The sequence below is a fragment of the Erithacus rubecula genome, assembly GCF_903797595.1.
Source record: "Erithacus rubecula genome assembly, chromosome: 27".
Classification (NCBI taxonomy): Eukaryota; Metazoa; Chordata; class Aves; order Passeriformes; family Muscicapidae; genus Erithacus; species Erithacus rubecula.
In genome coordinates, this window is record NC_136679.1 from 4262567 (window position 1) to 4283217 (window position 20651).

General features: G+C 46.4%; 1 protein-coding gene across 7 annotated transcripts in view; it reads left to right on the top strand.

The window, feature by feature from the left end:
- Positions 1-20651, top strand: part of GPATCH8 (G-patch domain containing 8) — a 55707-nt gene that overhangs the window by 24386 nt on the left and 10670 nt on the right. For 3 of the 7 annotated variants that reach the window (XM_079327768.1, XM_079327769.1, XM_079327770.1), the window contains 5 exons: positions 8837-8881; positions 10870-10937; positions 11357-11443; positions 15546-15689; positions 17856-17892. In XM_079327768.1, coding sequence (XP_079183894.1) covers positions 10911-10937; positions 11357-11443; positions 15546-15689; positions 17856-17892 — 295 coding nt within the window. In that variant the 5' untranslated portion in view covers positions 8837-8881; positions 10870-10910. The remainder of the gene's footprint in view (positions 1-8836; positions 8882-10869; positions 10938-11356; positions 11444-15545; positions 15690-17855; positions 17893-20651) is intronic. The other 4 variants (XM_079327764.1, XM_079327766.1, XM_079327767.1 and 1 more) reach the window with 2 other exon arrangements.

Below are 20651 nucleotides of genomic sequence, written 5' to 3' on the forward strand. Positions count from 1 at the left end.
TCACCTCTGGGCCTTTCCTTTGGCACATGGGTTGTGCATCATGGGTGGAACTCGGTATGGTCTCTCTTTTGGGTGCCCTGTATTGCTCTGTGTGTCACCAGTGTGGAAACACAGAGCCTTGAAAGAAGGAAAAGCTTTGTCCTAGCCCTGAGTGGATGCCAAGGCACAACCCAAGGTCCCAGGGTGCTGCAGGCTCAGATGTAATGGAGTGCCTGTGTGTTATGGGACTAGGTCTGGAGTTGGGACAGGGGGTGGTGGTGTTACCATGTCCCATGGGCCTAGCAGGAATTTGCACTTGGAGTCTTGTCCAGATTTGGATGTTCCCACTGTGCCTCTGGCTGTGCTGGAGCTGTTCCAGATCTCTCACATGTCACTGGAGCTCTGCTGATTGGGGCCATGTGGAAGCTACAGGCAAATTGTGGATATGGGCTCTGAAGGCTTTCCAGTGCCTCCTGCACAGTCACAGGAGCACAGGAGTGAAAATAACCCACCTAGTTTAACCCTTTAACCCATGCAGTGCTGGAGCCTTCCTGATGAAGGCTTTGGAGCATGTGCAGGAATTTCAGCCCTTTTGGAAGGGAGAAGTGCCCTGTCCACCTGCCAGCCAGCTTCTGCAGAGGTCTGGGCATGCAGAGGATGTGGAAGGGAAGCTGCTGCTGCTCCAGTTTTCCTCTTCTGAGTTCTCAGCAACCAGAGCCTGTGCTTGTTGCCTGTGGCGTTGGTGATGATAGTGTTGGGAGTGTTTAATTCATTATCCAGTGACCTTTCTGCATGAATCTTAGACTGGGCCAAAAATCCCAATATAAAAATGTCAGGAAGGAAATATTTGCATCCAATTTTAATCTCATTCTCGGAGCCTGAAGAGTGAAGTCATTTGATGTGCAGTGAGAAGGGAGGAGCAGAGCAGAAGTTCTTGCCCTCTTCCACACTTTCTTGTTCAGGAAAGACCAGGAGAGGTTTCTGAAGAGATGTAGGTGTGTTCTTGTTGAACTCTTTTTGCTTGACACTCCTTAAGCCTAGAATCTTGCAGAGCTTGTGGTGAGGAGGTGCAGCAGAAACAGAACCCCTTCAAGCAGCCTTGAGCTGTTGTGGTGTCTGATGTCCTGGAGAAGGTCCTTACATCAAACTGTCAAAAATTTGGGGTTGCTTGTGTGGAATTGATGCTGCATTCAGCTACCTTCTGCGTGCTTTAACTTGAAAGGAAGTGGACGGGTTCAGTGTGCTGAGTTTTGTGATGTTACTTTTAGCTCTAGATGTTCATCTGAGCTGGGGCTCCCTCTTTAGTTCTGTTGAATCCTGGACAATTGCTGTGTTACATCTGCTAGGCAAAAATGTTTGTTTCTTGTCATTCTTGTGGTGGTGTTCAGCAAGAACCTCACACTCCAGGACCTTACCCTGTGCTGGGTTCCTTCATCCTGATTACCCACTGGGGATGGAATCCAGTGGTGAGCTGAGCTGTCTCTAGGTGGTACCTGCAACAGCCTAAAATCTACACGTGCCAATTGCTGCTGATAAAAATCTGCTGGTGTGGGGCAAAGAGGCTCATTCTCAGGAAAGTTCCAGAGGAGTGTTTTGTACTCCCTGGGCAGCTGTCTTGTGGTGTAAACCTTGTTACTGAGAAGAGCTGAGCCCTTGGGTAGGGAAGCACAGAGCCCATGCTCTGAGTGATGTGGCTGTCACCAGCTGTGTTCTGGCTGAAACATCTGCATCTTTCACTGAATTTGAGATGTGTGCTGAGTGGAGCATCAGGAAGGGACAGTGCTGTCAACTCTGACCATGCCAGTGCTGGAGTCCTGCTTCAGGGATACTCATAAGGAATTCAGCAGAGTCATCCCTCAGCTCATCTCTTTCCCTGATGTTTTTCATCATTTTTTCCCACAAACAACTTGTGTTATATTTGGAAATGGTGCTTCAGCTTGCTAACAGTCAGTGAATATGAAAAAGCAGGAGAGGGGGTTGCCAGTTGACAGGGATCTTTTTTAATTTGGAAAATATGGTTTAGGAAGCCACTTTTCCATAGAGATATGTGATGGTTGCACTCTGACAAGTGAGAAAATGATGATTGTAGCCTGTTTTATCTTTGGGGGAACACCTATATTTGATAATCCAGAATTTTGTGATCTTCTGAAGAAATGAAACTAGCCAAAGATCAGTTAAAAGCATTGCCTGACCTTCGTGTGAAGTCCTGTTCTAAATGAGCCCAAGGATTGTGAATAAATCAGGAGTTACATAAGTCAGGAGGGGAATGAGAGGGCTGAGGGAAATCAGAATTTAACCACACTCCTAATGATTTCTCTTGGAATGAGTATTTCCCATTAAGTAGTATTATGAAAAGCCAGGAGACCGACATGCAGAAGTGGGATAATTTGAATTGTAGATTTGAAAATATTTTTATAAGCTCTTTGCCTTTTTCCTGTCAATTTTTTGGGCTAGTCTTGTTTGAAAAAAATAATTGTGCTGAAAACTTCTGGATTTTTTTTTTTCTCTTTTGGACTTGTGTATTTAATATGAAGTAATAGTACTCTAGAGGTATATCTGCAAGACTAAAACCAGTAGTTTAATCTCATTTAATTAGACCAGGGGAAACTGAGGAGGTTATCCTGCTGCTTCCTGGGTCATAGCAGGGGCTGGGGAGGGTGTGCAGTTCTGCAGGGAGGGTTTGGAGAGGGCAGGAGGAAGGTTTGATATTTACTGGCCACATGGAGGGGACTCCTGAGGAAGGATTGACCAGCTCTGGTGGACTGGTCCAGCTCATCTTTAGCCAGTCTGGATAACAACTGTAATTATTTAACACAGATTTACCTCTCTAAAGTTCTCTCTTGTAAACATTCTTGCCTGATTGCAGCCTTGACCCTCTAAAAACAGCCCCACCTGTATAGAAGCAGTTACAAGTTCCCCTACACCACAAGCTGTGTTCTGTCTGATTAATTTGATATGTTGAAAGGCAATGATTTACTGCACATTCCCACAGTATTCCCAAGACCAAGATCCTGATCTTTTGTGGTACCTCTGAGAGGTGAATCCCAGTGTAGTACTTTGCTATGGCAACAAAGATCACACAGTTTGTGGTGGCAGAGCTGCTCCTCAGTGTCTCAGTTGTGAATCAAACAGGTAATGTGGGGGCTCAGTGTAGCTCTGGAGTTCCTTTGTTTGCTCCTCAAGGGCTGAGGCATCTCATTCTGTGCTTGGTTATTGTCATGAAAATGTTCACAGTGAAAACAAAAGGACTTTCAAGGTGGGTGGTTGCTGGTCTGTGCTGGGACTTGGATTATCTCCAGTACTCAGGAAGTAGAAGCAGCAGGTGGTTCTGTTTAGGGCAGGGACTCCCCTTTTGGGGCAGGTCCTTGCAGTGGCAGGAACTTTCCCTGTAGCTTTTGGTCCTGAAGAAGTGCCTTCTGTCCCCTGCTTCCTTTGCCTTTTTAGTAACAACTTCCTTCATGTTTGCTTATGGTTGTAGCCAAGTTTTGGCATCATTTCAGTGTAACTGTTCTAGAAGAGCTGCTTCCACCTCCCTGGGGAGCAGCTCTGCTGATGTAACACTGCAAGGAGAGGGCAGGGCCATGCCTGTGTCTTGGGAGCTCTTGGCAGTGCCTTGCAGAGCTGGGAACCATTCCTGCATCCTTGTTCTCCACTCAGGCTGAAAGCAGTAAACCTGCACAGACTGTCAGGGCAGTGCTGTTCCTGTTGACTAAGGTGTGCCCTACACTGATTGCATAAATCATCCTGGTGATACAGGAAGCAGCAGTTAATAAAAAGTGCTTTGGGTTTATTTTATCCTTTCATCCAGCTAGGTAGCAAAGTCAGGTGTAGCAAATTTGTTAGCAAATGCTAAAATCTGTTTCCTCCATCAACCTCTATTTTTGTTGCATGGTTTTCAATTAAAAGAAAAAAGCACAAGTGGATTTATGCTCTGACTTGCAAATTCTGTGAGGATAAATATAGTTAGCACTTCCCCCCTCAGCATCACTGTGGTGCAGTTCTTTGGCACATTCCTCTCCAAATCTGTTCAGAAAAGGAAAACATTCCCTCTTGGTCCAAGGGCTGAGCAGGGTGGAGGAGCAGGAGTGTCTGACAAGTGCTGGAAGCTGCTCAGAGCTGCAGGTGAGGCTGAGATCCTGTGGCTCAGGCAGGAAATGTCCTTTGCTGGCAGCCCCTGGGACGATCCCTGGCTGAGGGATGGAGCTGGATCCCAGTCCAGTTCCAAGGCACTGCCAGGTGGCTGCAGGTGCTGCCTCTGCTGGATTTTCCTTGGGCTATGGGGAGCAGTAAACAAAGCTTTGACCACTCAAGCAACAGAGATCAGTCACAAATGTGATCACTTGGCAGCTGCAGCTTGGAGAAATGAGCTCAGGGTTTGAATTCCAAGGTCTTGAATCCCAGGCTCACCAAATGGCCTCAGCTCAGATGTTAATGTGTTTTCCATTTGGTGGCTCCTCTGATCTCAGGGAGGCAGACGGTGGATGTGTGTCAGGCCTGTGAACATGGAACAATGAGCATCTGGGGGACTGAGGGGTGTCAGATTTCTTTCTGGGTTTTGGAGCTTTGTAATAAATACAGGAAAACACAGGAGAGGCAGATAAAAATGCTTGACAGTGCCTTTATTCATTAGCTATGGGTTCGTTTGGCAGCCTCAAGACTGCCCAAGAAATAGCTGTGATCATTCTCTTATCTTCTTGTGTCTTCACATGTCCTCACAGGAACCTGTCCTGGCATGGAGGAACATTTCCATGCTTGTGTTTGCAACACAAATCATGCCAGTGGCTCTAAAAGTGATGATTTCATGTGAACTTAGCTTGAGAAACCTGGCTGCTGTCATCATACCCATCCTTCAGTGCTGTGTTAAAACCCAGCAGACCACAGAGTGAAAGGGAGGTTTGCTCAGTGCCTCAGTGTCCTTTGGGAGAAGCAGTTGCCCCCTTGTTTGCTTTTGGAGATTCAAGATCCTTTCCTTGCTAACAGGTGGTGAGTTTGTGTTGCTGGAGTGGGTGTAGCCAGTGAAATCTGAAATCATTGTGCTTTCAGTGCCACGTGTTTGTTGTGACAGACGCCTTAGCCTGGCTTGGGACGAGGCCTTCTGGTGCTTTGTGCTGGTGCAATGGAAGAGCAGTTTTATCAAACTGGGAGAGAGGAGTGTGGGGAAGGAGGTCATGGCTGTGCACAGCCTGCCTTGCTCCTCAGTGCTGCCCTGAACCAGACAGACCCTTCAGCCCTGTCCACTTACCAAGATGAACACAGACAGCAACTCTTACCTTGAATTCCTATCCTAAATCAACCAGAAATCATGTTCTTGCTCCAGCACCTTCTGTGTTGCTGTTTAATCTATTGTCCAGCATTTGAGATAGGGATGTCTTTTCACCCCAGACTCCACTAGGTCACTTTCCCTGAAAAAGTTCAAGGAGCTCTGTTTGGTGCCTCAGTAGCAAACCTCAGCTTGGTTTTCTGCAAGTGGCACCCTTGGTTTGTGTGTCTGTGAAGTTCTGAGCTCCCATTGGAAGTTTTCCATGTGATTGGGGTGTTTACAACTTGATTTTCTCTCGTCATTTCTCCCCTGCTTAGTAAGGATTAAATTCACAGAGCAGTTTCTGTGTTCTTGGAAAACACTTTCTCCTCTCTGGAACGTTGTTTGCTACCAAGGATGATAGAGCTTTGTTCAAGTATCTTGATTGTCTTGACCCTTTCCAGAAATCTGACATAAACAGGATGAGCTCACAAATCTAATTCCCAAAGAGGACCAGGATTAAAGCTTGCCCTTGTTTGTTCATTTGCTTCTTGCAGCAGCTGGAATGATTTTGATAATGTGGTATCATTTTTAGCCAGTGAGGAGCACCCCAGACTTGTGCACCAGTGAAAATGAGTGCATTTTCTCCCCTCTTCCCTTTTGATGTACTGAATGAGGAGTCTGGATTTTCAGCAGGACAGCTCTTGGTTTCTCATAGACTCTTAGGGAGCCCAGTGCTGCCAAAGCCACCACTAGCCCCTGTCCCCAGGTGTCACATCTGCTCGACTTTTAAATCCCTCCAGGGATGGGGACTCTACCACTGGAGGGAGTTGCTGGGCAGCCTCTGCCTGGGCTGGACAATACCTCTCATGAAGAAATTTCCCCTATATCCAACCTAAACCTTCTCTGGCACAATTTGAGGCTTCCCTCTTGTCCTGTTACTTGTTCCCTGGAAGCAGAACCCAGCCCCTTCCCCATGCTGTATCAAAACAGTCCCAAGAGTCTTGCAAAATCCTTATCTTTGAAAATGCAACTCACTCAATGAGCACAGGAACTCTTCCCTATCTCCCTTTTCCCAGACAGTGGTGCTGAAGGTGAGCCCTGTCCCTGTGGATCCATTCCTGCAGGTGTTGGTTGCTGACTCCAGGCACCTGCTTCCCTTCCAGAGCCTGCATTGAGCTTGTACTGACTGAACAAACCAACCTTTATCCACCAGAGCAACCCAGTGCTGTGGTCATGAAACTATCCTGCATGCAGCTGAGTGATAGTCCCTTTCCAGAGCAGCTAAAAGCCCCTGCAAGGTTGTGTCTGACTGTGGGTTTCAGTTGCAGCATAAAGATAACAAATAAGAAAAACTCCTCCATGTCCAACAAGATCAGATACTGTTGTCTGTGTCCTCTGGAGATGCTGAGTTTATTAAATTCTCCTCTGGTGACAAGTGTGATATCAATCAGTACTCTAGGATTGGATCCTACAAAGCTTGTACCTGGAGGGAATTTCTATGAAGATGTCAGCAAAACAAGCAGGACTATGGTTGTTGTGTTACTTCTGTGGTGCTTACAGCCTGTGCATAAGGAACACACTGAAAGAGATTTGTTTGAATTATGTTAACATAGAATTTTTAGGGTACTGTTTTTTTCATTCTGTTATATCTGAATGTCTCTAATGGCGAAAATTACCTGTTGGGATAGGACAAGGAGTAGATGTTATAAATTAAAAAAAGGATCAGTTTACATTGGATATTGGGAGGAAACTCTTCCCTGTGAGGGTGGTAGGGCCCTGGCACAGGGTGCTCAGAGCAGCTGTGTCTGCCCCATCTCTGGAAGTGTCAAAGGCCAGATTGGACGGGGCTTGGAGCAATCTGGGATAGTGGAAGGTGTCCCTTTCCATGGAGGAACTGGTTTTTAAGTTCCCTCCCAACCCAGACCATTCTGGGATTCTATTGCCATGATGCTGTGTTTGGAGGAAGGAGTTCCTCTGAATCTGGAAATCCAATGAAAACTGTTTTCTGTTTTGGCTTGTTTAAAACAGGATCAAACATGGGCTGGTGTTGCCAACACTGGCGTTTTCAGGCAGGATCAGATGGCAGCTCCAGCTGGGATATTCCCATTGCAGAGGGCAGAGCAGTGTCCATGCTGTGTCCAGAACCCATGCTCCATGTGCAGTGTGCCCTGTGTGTGATACCAAAGCCCTGAAGCCTTAGGATGGGTTTGCCCAGGATTTATTAGTTTATAACACTGGGGGTGGGAAGTGTTTGCTTGTATCCGAAAAGGAGGGAATCTGGAGAAGCCTGCCTGGCCACATGCTCCATGCCACTGCAGGGTTCTGGGAAAGGGTGGCTGTCAGGGGTTGTTCAGGTCAGAGCAATTTTTCACAAGCTGGGAGAAAGGTTTTCCCATTCCTTGGGGAGAGGAAAGCAAAACAAGTACAGCCAGTCACTTTGGGAATCTCATTTCATTTCTGAGTCTAGGGAATCATTACTAACCTGATTTACTTTGAGATTGGGTTTTCTAAGGTGTGACTCTTGTGTGACCTGTTTATTTTTTCCATCCTGCTGGGGGTTCCTGCTCTGTCCTCTCCACAGGATTTTTCCTGTGTGTGGAAGTATTTTATGCAATAACCCTCTCTGCTTTGGAGTCTGCAGCCTGTGCAGTCAGCAGTCTGTGAAGGAGTTTGTGACCTGCCTCAAAAAGGGTGGGGTGCAGAGGGCTGGGACAGGGACACAGCAGGATTTACCCTGGAAGTTAGTGTCTGTGTGGCACTGCTTGCAGCCCTGCTGAGTGGCAGGAAGTGTGGGAATTCTGGCCCTTGGAAGCTTACATTCCCTTCAAAGCATGCTGATGTACAGGAAAAGCTCAGCAGGGACCCCAAACCTGGGAGACTCCCAACATTCAAGCCATGTTTACCTGCTGGGAAAGATCCCATTGTCACGGCCAGCAGGAGGATAAACTTTCCTCAAGGGAGTTCCTTCTGAGGAGAAGTGATGAGCTGAACTTGGAGAGTCCCATTTCCCCCTTTGGCTGCTCCCCATGTCACCTGGCAGCCAGCAGGTAGAGGTGGCCCTGAGCTTGTCCTGTCCCTTCACCATCGTGGCTTGCCTTGGACACGGGGTGACACCAGCCCGGTGGCCAGCAGCATGTCCTGCTGCCCCAGCTGGCTCCAGGGGGGTCCATGAGGAATTGGCACTGCTGCCATAGCTGTGCTACATGCCTGAACATGTCACCTGGATGTCACACATGAGGTTCCATTCATAATGGGATGATGGTTCAGTTTAAAACAGAGGCATCACTTTTCACATGGAATAGTCTCTCACCTGCAAGCAGAGCTCCTTTTGGCCCTGAATATTTGTTACTTCCTTAAGGTCCTGATTTGTTTCCTTTTTAAATTGCTGCTTACATGTGCATCAGGGCTGGCACCAGGAGCTCTCCCAACAAACACCCAGAGTGAGTCAGAGCTGCTCCAGTGGCTCCCTGGTTCTGCAGGGCAGAGCACGGTCATGGGGTGGAGGGGTGAGCAAGAAGCCTCCTGTTATTTTTTTTTAACCCATCCTCCCTGCCAAACGGCCTATTTTCTGCCCCTAATGGTTTCTGCCTAACAAATGGTGTTTCTTTTTTACAGCGTTATGATCCTGGACTTGTTGTGGTGATGGTAAACTTAGCAGTGGTAATTTTTTATTTTCAGACTGAATTACTCCTTTTGTCATCAGTGCACCAATGTTAGGCTTACTTTCTCTGTTGTAGCCATCATCCTTCTGCTTGGTCTTTCATTTTCCTTTCCTTTCCTTTCTTTATGCACACTTGTCTGATCCTTGTTCATTAAAGGGTATTGCTAAGAAGGGATGTTTCTGTTTGTGTTAGAACTGCCAAAATCAGTTTAAGCATAAATTTTTAATACTGTCCAAACTTGATTTTTTTGTCCCCCAACACGATGGGCACTAGCACTTGCTACTGCAATTTCCAAATAGATTTTGAATTTAAAAAATACAACCCAAAAAACTTTGACTGCCTTAGAAGGCAAAAGTACTGATGCATTGTTTGTATACAGGGGTTTACCAGGGCAATGAGGCTGCATCAAACGATCTCAATTGCTGGAGAACCAAAACAAAAATGAACCAAAAATACCCAAAACAAACCAAAAACAAACAAACAAAAAAAACTTGAAAAATTTTGAGTAATAAATGGTTGGCACTTGGTGCCAGCCATTCCATTTGGGTTCACCACTTACCAGTAAATCCCTGGTTGAGACGTTATGAAAGTGATATTGCACCTAGGAAGTCATTTTTATAACCTGTCTTTAATTTGGTCCTTTTGCTAAAAATTGCAGTCACTGCTTACTGTATTATACCATTGGGCATAAGAGAAACCTTGTCAAACATGAACATTAAATATCCAAAGGAAAGCTCAGTCCAAACCATTGCAGATCAATGTGATTGCTACTTTTGAACTGATGGATAACTGCCTGTCAAATTCCTGGGCATATCAACAAAACTGTAAAGCAATTCATTAAATGGATTTATTTCTGAATAAAACCACGTCTGTACTTTAAGATTCTAAAGCCCCTCTGGGGTTGTGGTTTTGGCAGGAATTATGCCTGATGCTGGCAAAAGGTTCACACCTGTCCAGGTTTTCTGAGGCAGTTTTAAAGACTTAAACCTTTTGCACATGTGGATGGCAGTGGAATATTTAGGCATGATGCCAACCTGTCTGTCTTTTAGCCCAAAGGTATAATACCTGTGTATGTGTGTATAACAAAAGAGTTGTTTACACCAAACAAGAGCAATAATAAGGGAAGTAAACATTCTGTTTTTTCACTCAAGGTTTGCACTGGAGAAGGTAAGTACTTTGTCATTGGGCTACATCACAACTACCAGTGCCAGTTGTGATGTAAAAATCAAAATAATGATAATTTAAAATTTAAAAAAAAAACCAAAAAAAAAAGCTGTGGTAGTAAAGTGCTTGTCTGCCCCATTTTGCTTTGTTTGGCTGGTTATGAGTGGATTAAAGATATGTTTTAAAAAAAAAAATCTCCAGCATAGTTTGATTAGTTCAAAGTCAATTTTCTTCGCAACCAGTCCTTTTCACAGCTTACAGGTGACACGGGGCCAGAGCATCACTCCGGGCTGCAGGAGCAGGGACCCAGCCCAGCCTAGACTGGCTGGTTGGGATGGGGGAAGCTTGGCTTCTGTGCCATCCTTCTCAGCATTCCTTACTCCTGGGAAGGGCAAAAGCTGGTGGGAGGGAGGCTTGCACATCCCTTACAGGGAAGTTCTAATCGACTATTCATGAGCTGCAACAGTGATTAGCAGCTTTTCTTCACTCCTATGGGAAGATGAGGAGCCTGATGTGGAAGCCTTGAGGAGAAGGCTCAAGTCCTGTTATCAGCCCTGCCCCAGGGCTTGTCATGGGGGAACATTAACCATGAGAAGCTTTTACATGAGCAGTTAATGTTCAGAAAATGCATTTCTCATCCTGAGTGCCTCGGAGCTGGGCGCAGGGTTGGCTGTAAGCTGTGAGAATGGCTCGTGTTTGGTTCACTGTAGCTTTCTGGTCTCTGCACTCCAAGGCAAGATCTCTAACCACCCAAACCCAATGTGTACAGTGAGCTGTGGTTCTGGGCTGCTGCTGACCCCTCTCTGTGTGTTCCTCTTCCAGGGAGGACAGATCCCATCCCTATCGTCGTCAAGTACGATGTCATGGGCATGGGCCGGATGGAGATGGAGGTGAGCTCCCCTCTCCCTGCAGGGCTCCTGGGAATGGGTGGCAAAGGCATTGCAGAGGGAGAGTTTGTGCATCCAGGGTAAAGAACAACTTGTTCTTGAAGCAGCGTGATAAGAAAACGCTTGTCTGCAGAATACATCCTCAGTTTATCCCTGTGAGCCTCAGTTCTGGGGTCAGGATGCTCCCCAAAATCCCTGGGCTCTGAGATTTCCCCTCCTCAAAGCTGCCATGGGCCTGCCAGGGCCTTCCTTATCAAGAGGATTAATGACCTGTTTTTCACTTGGGGTAACAAAACAGGGAAAGCAAGCTTGCATAGATTCTGTTTCAGTTAAAATTGTTAAGCTGTGCTTTCTGGTAGATTTGATAGTGCAATGTATTTATGGGTCAAATTGCATTTCTTCTCTTACGTTTTTTAAAACAGCTCGACTACGCCGAGGATGCCACCGAGCGGAGGCGAGTGCTGGAGGTGGAGAAGGAAGACACCGAGGAGCTGAGGCAGAAGTACAAGGTACAGAGAGAAGGGCATTGACATCACAGTGTCTGTGGGCTGGCTGAGAAGAGATCTGTTCTCATGGGGCCGAGTTCTCCTCGTCCTGCTGCAGTGATGGTTCACTGTTCTTGGGTTTGGTCATTGTGGTGATGATTTGTATTTTAACACACTGGTTATTCTCTTCCTGCTATCAGCCTTCCTGTTTGTTTAGCTGCTGAAGAGCCCCAGGACAGCAGTGGGACTTTCTCTGTGTGCTTTGCTCCTGTTCTGGAAGGAACAGTCCTGGGCTGAGCAGGACATTTCCTTCCCTGCACCCAGGGCTGCCAGATTTTTTGACTGAGCCTGCCAGGTCAGGACCAAACCTGCAGGTGGTAGAGGGGCAGTTACCAGCTGGGAGGGGAGGAGCTCTTGTGTTGTACTGAGTGAGGAGTGAGCAACACATTATGTTACTGCATGAATCTTGCTTGCTTTGGAAAGGTAGGACATGGCTCCAACTTGGAGAAATTGATGGGCTGGAGCTCTTTGGAAGAATTGTTCAGGCAGCATTAAAAAAAAAGACAATTCTGTATTTCTGTGGGATTTACAAAACCTGTGGGCTTATTTTGTAAGCCAAAGGCTGATAAAAATGAGCTGTGGTGTTGGGATTGAGCGTGACATGCAGGAACATTCTTGGATTAGCTGTAACTGGGTTCTCTGTGGAGACATGGTCTCTGCTCATCCTTTAATCCACTCTTCTGCTTCCCAGCCCCTGCAGTCCATCAGCTCTTAGGAAAGCCTGCTTGTTCAATTGTCCAGAGATTTGGGGAGTGCCAGGGTTGAGGAAGAGCCTGAGATGTCCAAATGAAGTGTCAGTCTTGCATAAATTTTAATTATTTGAGAAATAATGGGAAAGTAGTTTCAATGCCATTAAAATTAAACATAAGCTCAGCAAATCTAAAATTCCATTTCCCCAGTTGAACAGTTAATTCTTCAGGCAGTTTGTTCAGCTATGAAAATTTATAGCCTCCTCTCCTCTTTTTATGTATATATATATATATATATATATTTTTTTTTTTGTTCTTGAGACCTTGACTTGCTTGGTAAGTGAACTGCAGGTGTTTGGGTACCCAGGGGGCTGTGGACTCCCCATCCCTGGGAAGGTTATATGAGGCTTGGAGCAAGCTGCTCTAGTGGGAGGTGTCCCTGCCTGCCACAGGGAGTGGGGCTGGATGAGCTTTAAGTTCCCTCCCAGCCAAACCCATTGTGTGATCCTGCAGTTCCTGGGGTTTACCATTACTTTCCAAATGCAGCCCAGCCTGTGTTGCTCTGAGACTCTTCCCTCATCCAGCACAGGTTTTTTGCAGGAGCAGTAGCAGTCTCTCCCAGCTCCAGTGGGTTTTTATTAGCTCTGTTCATCCTTAGCCCCTTGCATTTTGGTATTAATCTGTGAAAAATCTCTGCAGCTGTTACTTTTTGCTGCTCCACAGGAGCCCATTATGTAACTGCCAATGGCAGTGCATCCTGATCAGCCATTCAGGGAGCCTCAGAGGAATTTCTGATAACTCTGCAGCCAAGAAATGTTTTTTAATTCCCTTCTTTTGTATAAATTCTGATCACTCAAATGACTGGGTTTCATTGTTTAGCCACAGGATGCTTGCTCAAAGAATCCTACCCATGGCACAGGAAGCTTGCCTGGGATTCAGAGGAACTTTGAACGTCCGTGTTCTGTGGAGCTCATGCTGCTGTTTTCCTTTCTTCTCTTCCTGGGGACCTGCTTCAGGCTCAAAACTCCAGATTTGTTGATTTTTTTTTTCCACTTAACAAGGGCATCTAGTAATAGATGGAAGCAGGAAGTTGCTTCCTTTTTTATGTAGAAGGAAACACTGCTTTAAATGGAAAACAATCCCAAACATGACCACTAACAGTTTTTTAGATATTTTTTTCTTCTCCTCAGGTGTTGAAATTTTTAATATAAATTTTATATCATATAAAATACACTCAGTACTGTTATTTTAATGCCATTTTGATGTGGTAACAAGGAGATAAACCATATTGCTTTGAACAAGATCTGAAATTCAAAGGAAAAACCTTTCAAAGTTTTCTGTCTTAAATGTTTGCTGCCTCCTCTTGCTGATGAAGGAAGCTTCCCATAGGAAGTTTGTATTTAAGATGGAATAAAAGATCCTTAAGTGCTTTTTCTCTAATGTTAGGCTGTTTTTTTATATAATTTCTCTTTATTCCAGTTGAAATGCCTGTGGTCAGTGGTTATATTGGGAGTGCTGCAGTGAGTACAGTCTGCATTGTGATGCAGCATTTGTAGCTGATTTTGAGCAAAAGCTTCCACCTCCTCAGGGTAAACCTCCCCCAGAGAGCTCGTGAAGAGTGGTGATGTTTTATTAATTCTGCTGGTGGGGTTGTAATTGATAGAGCCTGGGAACAGCTGCTTAGCCCTGATGTGTCCCAGCACCAGGTGCATCTCAGAGCCCCCAGATGTGCAGCAGTCCTGAGGACAGCACAGGCTCCTTCCACACCTGGATTTCCAGCCAGTGCAGCCACCTGAGGAACTGGGATTTCCCCAGTCACAGAGCTTGGTGCTTATTCAAAACCTGTGGCAAAAGAGGGAAGGATGTGGCTGTTGCCAGGTGAGACACCTCATCTCTGCCTGGAGGTTTGGTTTTCCACCCAAGGCTGTCTCCCTCCCCATTGAATCCATTCATATCCATTGAATGCAGCTCCCTGTGCCCACTGCAGTGTGGGCACTGTGCTGAGCCCAGCCTGAGGGGCAGTTCTGCTCCTGGGAATATTTCACTGGAGTGGACTGAGCTCAGCAGGCTCTGAAAGGTTATTCCCAGCCAGAGCCATGTTCCTCCCTCCTGAATTCAGGCAGCCAAACCAAGATCAAGCAGACATCTCTTAGCACCCAAAATGGAGCAGTGTCAGCTTTAGAGTGGTACGGTTCTGTTCCAAAGGCAGGGATCCTCCTAGGTTTGATGCCACTCTCAGAGTTGTCTCCCAGTGTCTCTGGGTTAGCTCAAGGCTTTGAACCTCTCCTTGGAGATCAGACAATCCAGGAGGCTCCCCTGAGGCAGAGCTGCCTTCCCCCACCAGCACTGCAGGCCTTGTTTTAAGCAGTCTCCTTTTAGTGATGCTTCTGCTATGACCTGGGGGTGTTCAGTCCTTGTGGTCCTTTCCAATGCAGAATATTCTCTGATTCTGTAACAAATAGAGCCGAGGTTGGTAGCACTGCAAAGTTCTGCAATCCCACTAGGGAATTTGCAAAGGCTGCTCACCTTGGTAAGCTGGGTTCAGTAAGGCCAAGTGCTGGACCTGCATTTGTGTCACAGCAACCCTATGGGATGCTCCAAGTGGGGACAAAGTGACTGGAAAACTGGACAGGACCTGGAGGTGCTGGTCAGCAGCAGCTGGACATGAGCCCAGGAGTGCCCAGGTGGGCAAGAGGCCAATGGCACCTGGGCTGTCCCACGACCAGGGTGGCAGCAGGACCAGGGCAGTGACTGTCCCCTGAGCTGGCACTGCTGAGGGACCTCAGAGGCTGTGTCCAGTTCTGGACACCTCAAGATAAGGACACCGAGGGGCTGGAGTGTTCCCAGGGCAGGGAATGGAGCTGGGAAGGGGCTGGAGCCCCAGGAGGGGCTGAGGGAGCTGGGGGGGCTCAGCCTGCAGAAAAGGAGGCTCAGGGGGAACCTTGTGGCTCTGCACAACTCCCTGACAGGAGGGGCAGTGAGGGGGGGTCGGGCTCTGGGAACAGGGACAGGAGGAGAGGGAACAGTCCCAGGCTGGGCAGGGCAGGCTCAGGGTGGAGCCAGCAGGAATTTCCCCATGGAAGGGGAGCTCAGAGATTGGAACTGCCCAGGGAGGGTTGGAGTGCCCATCCCTGGAGGTGTTCAAGGAACACCTGGAGGTGGCACTGAGTGCTCTGGGCTGGGAATAAGGTGGGCATTGGGCACAGGTTGGACCCAGTGATCTTGGAGGTATTTTCCAACCTCAGTGATCCTTGAATAAATATAATCAATGTACATTAAGTTTTCATTAAGCACTATTTTTCCTTAAATGACTAACCCATCACCTTGCAGCCTGTTCTCCAGTACACATAACAAGCATTTTTTTGTTAATTTTTCAGGATTATGTTGATAAGGAAAAGGCCATTGCCAAGGCTTTGGAAGACCTCCGAGCAAACTTCTACTGTGAACTCTGTGACAAGCAGTACCAGAAGCACCAAGAGTTTGACAACCACATCAACTCTTATGACCACGCTCACAAGCAGGTGATTACTTGTATAGAGCACAGTTCATCAGTTGGATGTTCATTGTGGTGGTCTTGTTTGTGATTGATACTTGGAGTTTCCCTGGTGTATCTGTTTTCCTTACTGGTCCAGGAATAGGTGTTTTATGTTGCTAGGTAAGATTGTTATGCCCATCATTCATTTAAGAACACAAAACAACAAAACTCCAAGCCCTGCTTAATGGTTGGCATCAAGGGGCCCCAGTTCTGAAAGACCCAGGGTCAGGAATGTGCTGGTGTTAAACTGAGGAGAGTACATGTGGGGGTGGATGGCTCCAGCTTGCTTTTAGCATTAGTACAGCTTTGGGGAGTGATGATTCTGCATGTGTGAGCATTTTACTACCCGAGTCTACCTTCTGTGGAGTTACTGAAAACAAACTAGGAAATAATGAGCTGTGTCAAAAGAATACTAAGAAAGGAGCACTTCCCAAATTCTGTAATTCTCAGGAGAAGGTGAGTTCAGAGTCTCAGTGGAGCTGACTTTTTTCCCAAGGTAGGGATGTGCTGTAGTGTCTGCAGGGTGCTTCATGCTGCACAATAAGTAATGGAAGTTCTTGTGTTAGCCTGATCTGTTTGTCCATTTAAGCTGCTTAATGAGATGTAACTGCACACCAGATAGGAGTGTTGGGCTCCTCCAGGGCTGGAAGGGCTCAGAGGAGGAGTTTGATGTTCCTTGTCATAAATTCTAACACCACAATCATCAAAATGCTGGTAATTGGAGGAGGATGTGCTGTAGAGCTTGCAAAATAGCAGTGAAAACAGCTCAAAACCAAGAATGTGACTTCAGAGTGTGATTTTTGTGTGTATGTATTAAGTGTAGGATATGACAGAGAATCTGCTTTGAGCTAAGGGAGTCTTGTCAGGAATTCTCATGGCAGGGTAGCTGGGCTCTGTAAAAAGAATGGTTTGGTAGAATCAAGAGCAGAAATATGTTTATTCTCTTGGTTATTAGGCAAAGGGGTGGTTTTGGCCAAGCTCAGTCGTGACACCTGAGAGCAGAGAACTTCCTTGGAAGGTCTCCATCAGTTTGGCTGAAACCTGAGTGCAGTGACCTGCATTTATCTGAGAGGTGGCAGGACCTGTTTGTGTCACATTCCTGGTGTGCTGATGCCCTGGGATTCCGTGAGCTGCTCCAGCTCTCTGTGACTGATGGGAGCCTGGCCAGGCACAGAGCTCCTCCTGCAGCTGGAGATGCTGGGGAAGAGGAAACCAACCTGTGGAAAACAATAAAAGGAGTCATCAGCAGGAGTGGCCTGAGAGAAAAATGTCTTGTGCACACACAGGGTGGGGTCATCTCATCAGGGGAAAGAATTTGGAGGTTGCTTGGTATTGCTGATTATTTCGAGGCGAATTATGTTCTTGGATAATTCCATCCATTGCAGTCACTTTAGGCAGGCTTTGGAGAAAATGAGCTTCCAAACTCTGGCTACATCACCCAGCATTAATTTCTAGTTACAGAGGGATTTAAACAAAGAAGCAATCATGCTTTGCTTAGGGAAAAAATTGCTTGTCCAGCTTTGTCGGGCTGAAATGTGTGTGACCCCGCTGGGTCAGCATTCAGGGAGTGAACTTGAAACCCCCGAGACAGAATGAGGGACAATTTGCATAAGTAACATTACCTCACTGCTGTGCTCCCTCCTGCTCCAGGGAGGCTCATCTCCAGCATTCCAATCTAAATTTTAAAATAGTGAAGAAAAAAAAAAAAAGCTGTGCTTTTGATGTGTTGCACGTTGATGTTTTATAGTTTATCTCTTTGGACAAGAAGGCAAGGTTGCAGAAAGGTGAGCCTGAAGTTTTTGAGAAAAAACACGAACTTTTCCTAAAAGTAGGCCATCAGTTGGCTTTCTTGGAAAGAAAGGCCATTACAGTATCTTAGTTACAGCAACCCAGCTTGGTATAAATCATCTGCAAGATTTAGTTATCTCAATGGTAGTTTTTGAAGCAACAGAGCTAATTTTTGCCTTTTTCTTGGCTCAGTTTCCACAGCATTTTTGCTTTTAGGTATTTTTAGTTCCACATCCCCCTGACGTTGAAGTGTTTGGTTATCCCTCTGTGGCTCAGCAAGCATTAGGCTGTCCCTGTAAATAGATGTTCCATCCTCAGATCCCTTTGCACCCCCGAGTTATAAAGACACTGTCTTGTATTCCAGGAAGGAACTCAGGATTATTGCCCAACAGGGATGATAGGTAAGTGTATTGATCCCAACCGGATGAATTTTGGATCCACCAAAATTGTCTCAACACCAAACAATTAAAGGGGAGGTTTATTCTCTTTATTTCCTATCTGTTCTGGTTTCATAGACCATTTGGCTACATCTGACTCAATCTCAACACCAAGTTTCTTCAAAAGGCAGCAAAGACAACCTGGGAAAAGATCCTTGGCATGTTTTAGCCATTGTGTTGGAGATGTGCAGTGTTGTTCTGGAGCTGTTTTTAATTAGGTTGATACTTGAGATAAGAAGTGCAGCTGTTTTAAGGACCAGTCACCCTCGGGTCAGCACGTGGCCTGTCCCTCTCAGGGGACTGAAAGCAGCTGGAGTGGATGCAGATGGCCCTGCAGGAGGGACAATAAGCTCAGTTCTCTCACACACCCTTCAGTGAGCAACTGGAGAAGGCTGCATCTCATAACTTCTTGTACAGCTGCTGATGTCTTCAATGCTGGTTTTTTTTTAGCTGTAGGATTTTGATCCCTTTTGAGCCTTCTGTGAAGGGCCCCACTCTTGTGATGCCCACTCCTGACAGTCAGCAGAGTAATAATTAATAGTCATTAACAGATGAGAGGTGGCAAATGTAGAAAGAAAATTTCTGCAGCTAGAAAGGAGCTTGGGTGGTGAAGATGAACCCAGTGTATATCCCTGGGAGTGTTCAGGGCCAGGTTGGACAGGACTTGGAGCAACCTGGCAGAGTGCAGGGTGTCCCTGCCCAAGGCAGGGACAAGGTTATCTTTAGGATCTGTTCTATGCCAAGCCAGCAATTCTGTGATATTTGTGCTGCTTTCCTGCAGATCCAAAATATCCTGGTCCTTGGGAGCTCCCACAGTCCTAGAACACTCTGGATTCAGTGGGAATGTGTCCTTAAGGCATTACACCTGTGAGGGCTCCTTGTCTGGTTTGGGGTTTAAGATGTTAGATCCATTAAGATAAAGAGCTCGTGTTAGGTTTGTGTGAAGATGAGTGCAAGCCCCTTATCTGGGTTGTGCCCAGTCTGTGTGTTCTTATCAGATAAACCTGGATATGCAGGGCCCAGCACCTGGAGCAGCCTGCAAGAGTTATGGATGGAATTACCTTGTGTCAGTTATGTAGCATTTACAGTCAGCTTTTACTGTGGAGTGGTTTTTAACAAACCAAGAACTTGGAGAATCTCCCACCATCACCTGGTTCTGCTCATGTGCCTGTTAAGGGCTTGAGCTGTTTACTGAGTCACTGACCCAACAGAATCAAAACATTCCCCTTCTGCATTCCCTATGAAAAACAAACATGTTCCTGAGTGAACCTGTGCCAGGTTCCCTGGGAGAACACAAACCAGCATTTAAATGCAGGCTTTTATGTAGCTGGTTTTTTCCCCTAAGTGTGTGGTGTTTTGGAGGTGTAGGTGATTAATTCTGCCTAGATTCTCTTTGTAAAAGGACAAAGGGATTGTATTCCATAAAGTTCTTTGGGAAAGAGGGTGGAACTCAGAACTGAAAGTATAGATGTGCAGTTTTCTTTGTGCCCTAATTAGCTGCATCTTTGTTTCTCATGCCAAGGGGGAGGGATCTGTTCAAGCACAATAAAATTACCAAGTTAGTCACTGCTGGGGTCGAGGAATACTCTGAATGCAAACACTGAACTTTGTTGTTTTGGGGGAGACTTGGGATTTCTAAAACCTTGGGCCTCCAAGCACAGCTTAAAGAAAAGACTGAGGAGGGAATCTCTGAGGTACTTGGTGTTATATGGGAGGTTCTTCTGCTCCAGAATTGCTTTGCCCTCAGAAAACCCACCAGTTAACAATAAAGGGGCTGCAAGAAAACTGCAGAGGGACTTGGGACAGGGGCATGGAGTGATAAAACAAAGGGGAATGGATTTAACTGCAAAGGTAGTAGATTTGGGTTAGAGATCATGAGGAAATTCTCCCCAGTGAGGGTGGACAGACCCTGGCACAAGATGCTTAGAGAAGCTGTGGCTGTCCCTGGATCCCTGGCAGTGTCCAAGGCCAGGCTGGACAGGGCTTGCAGCACTCTGGGGTACTGGAAGGTGTCTCTGCCATGGCAGGGGTGTCACTGGGTAAGCTTTAAGGTCCCTTCCAACCCAACCCATTCTATATTTTTCTTAACCCAGCTAAGAAAAAATTTGATTCCTTCCAGGGAGGAAATTGAGATTAAATAAAACAGCATTTGCAGGCCATTTCCCCTCTGTTCCTTTCATTTCATTTGTAAGCATGCAAAGAATGTTGATGACCAACGATAAGCCAGGCTTGTGTTCTCACTTCAATAAAATGATCAAGGTTGCCATCCTTTGAGCTTGTGTTTAATGATGCCATTCACTCCCAGAAGCTTTTGGGGCAACGAATCGAGCAGACATCAAAAGTTCAGAGAGCCAGAAATCTGCTGGCACAGAATGAAAAGTACATTATTATTATTTTATTCAGTGTGGCTTGGCAGAGAGACATGAGAACAATGACAGGGGAGGAGGGGGCTCTAATGCCATGGGAGCTGCCTCCTGCCTGGAGCCCCAGAGGTGGATCTGCTATGACCCATCTCAGTATGAGGTTTGGCATGAAAGCCTCACATCTTCAGGTCTGGTGACAGAGCTTTTGTCTTGTGAGAATTTCTGCTCTGCACTTTTAGGCAAAGAATGTCTCTCAGTGGGCCTCGATTCAGTGATGCTCTGTGGCTTTGTCACCTCAAGTGGCAAAAATCCATTTACTGCTGGTCCTGAGCCTGTAAATCTCTGCACCCCAGCTGGGTA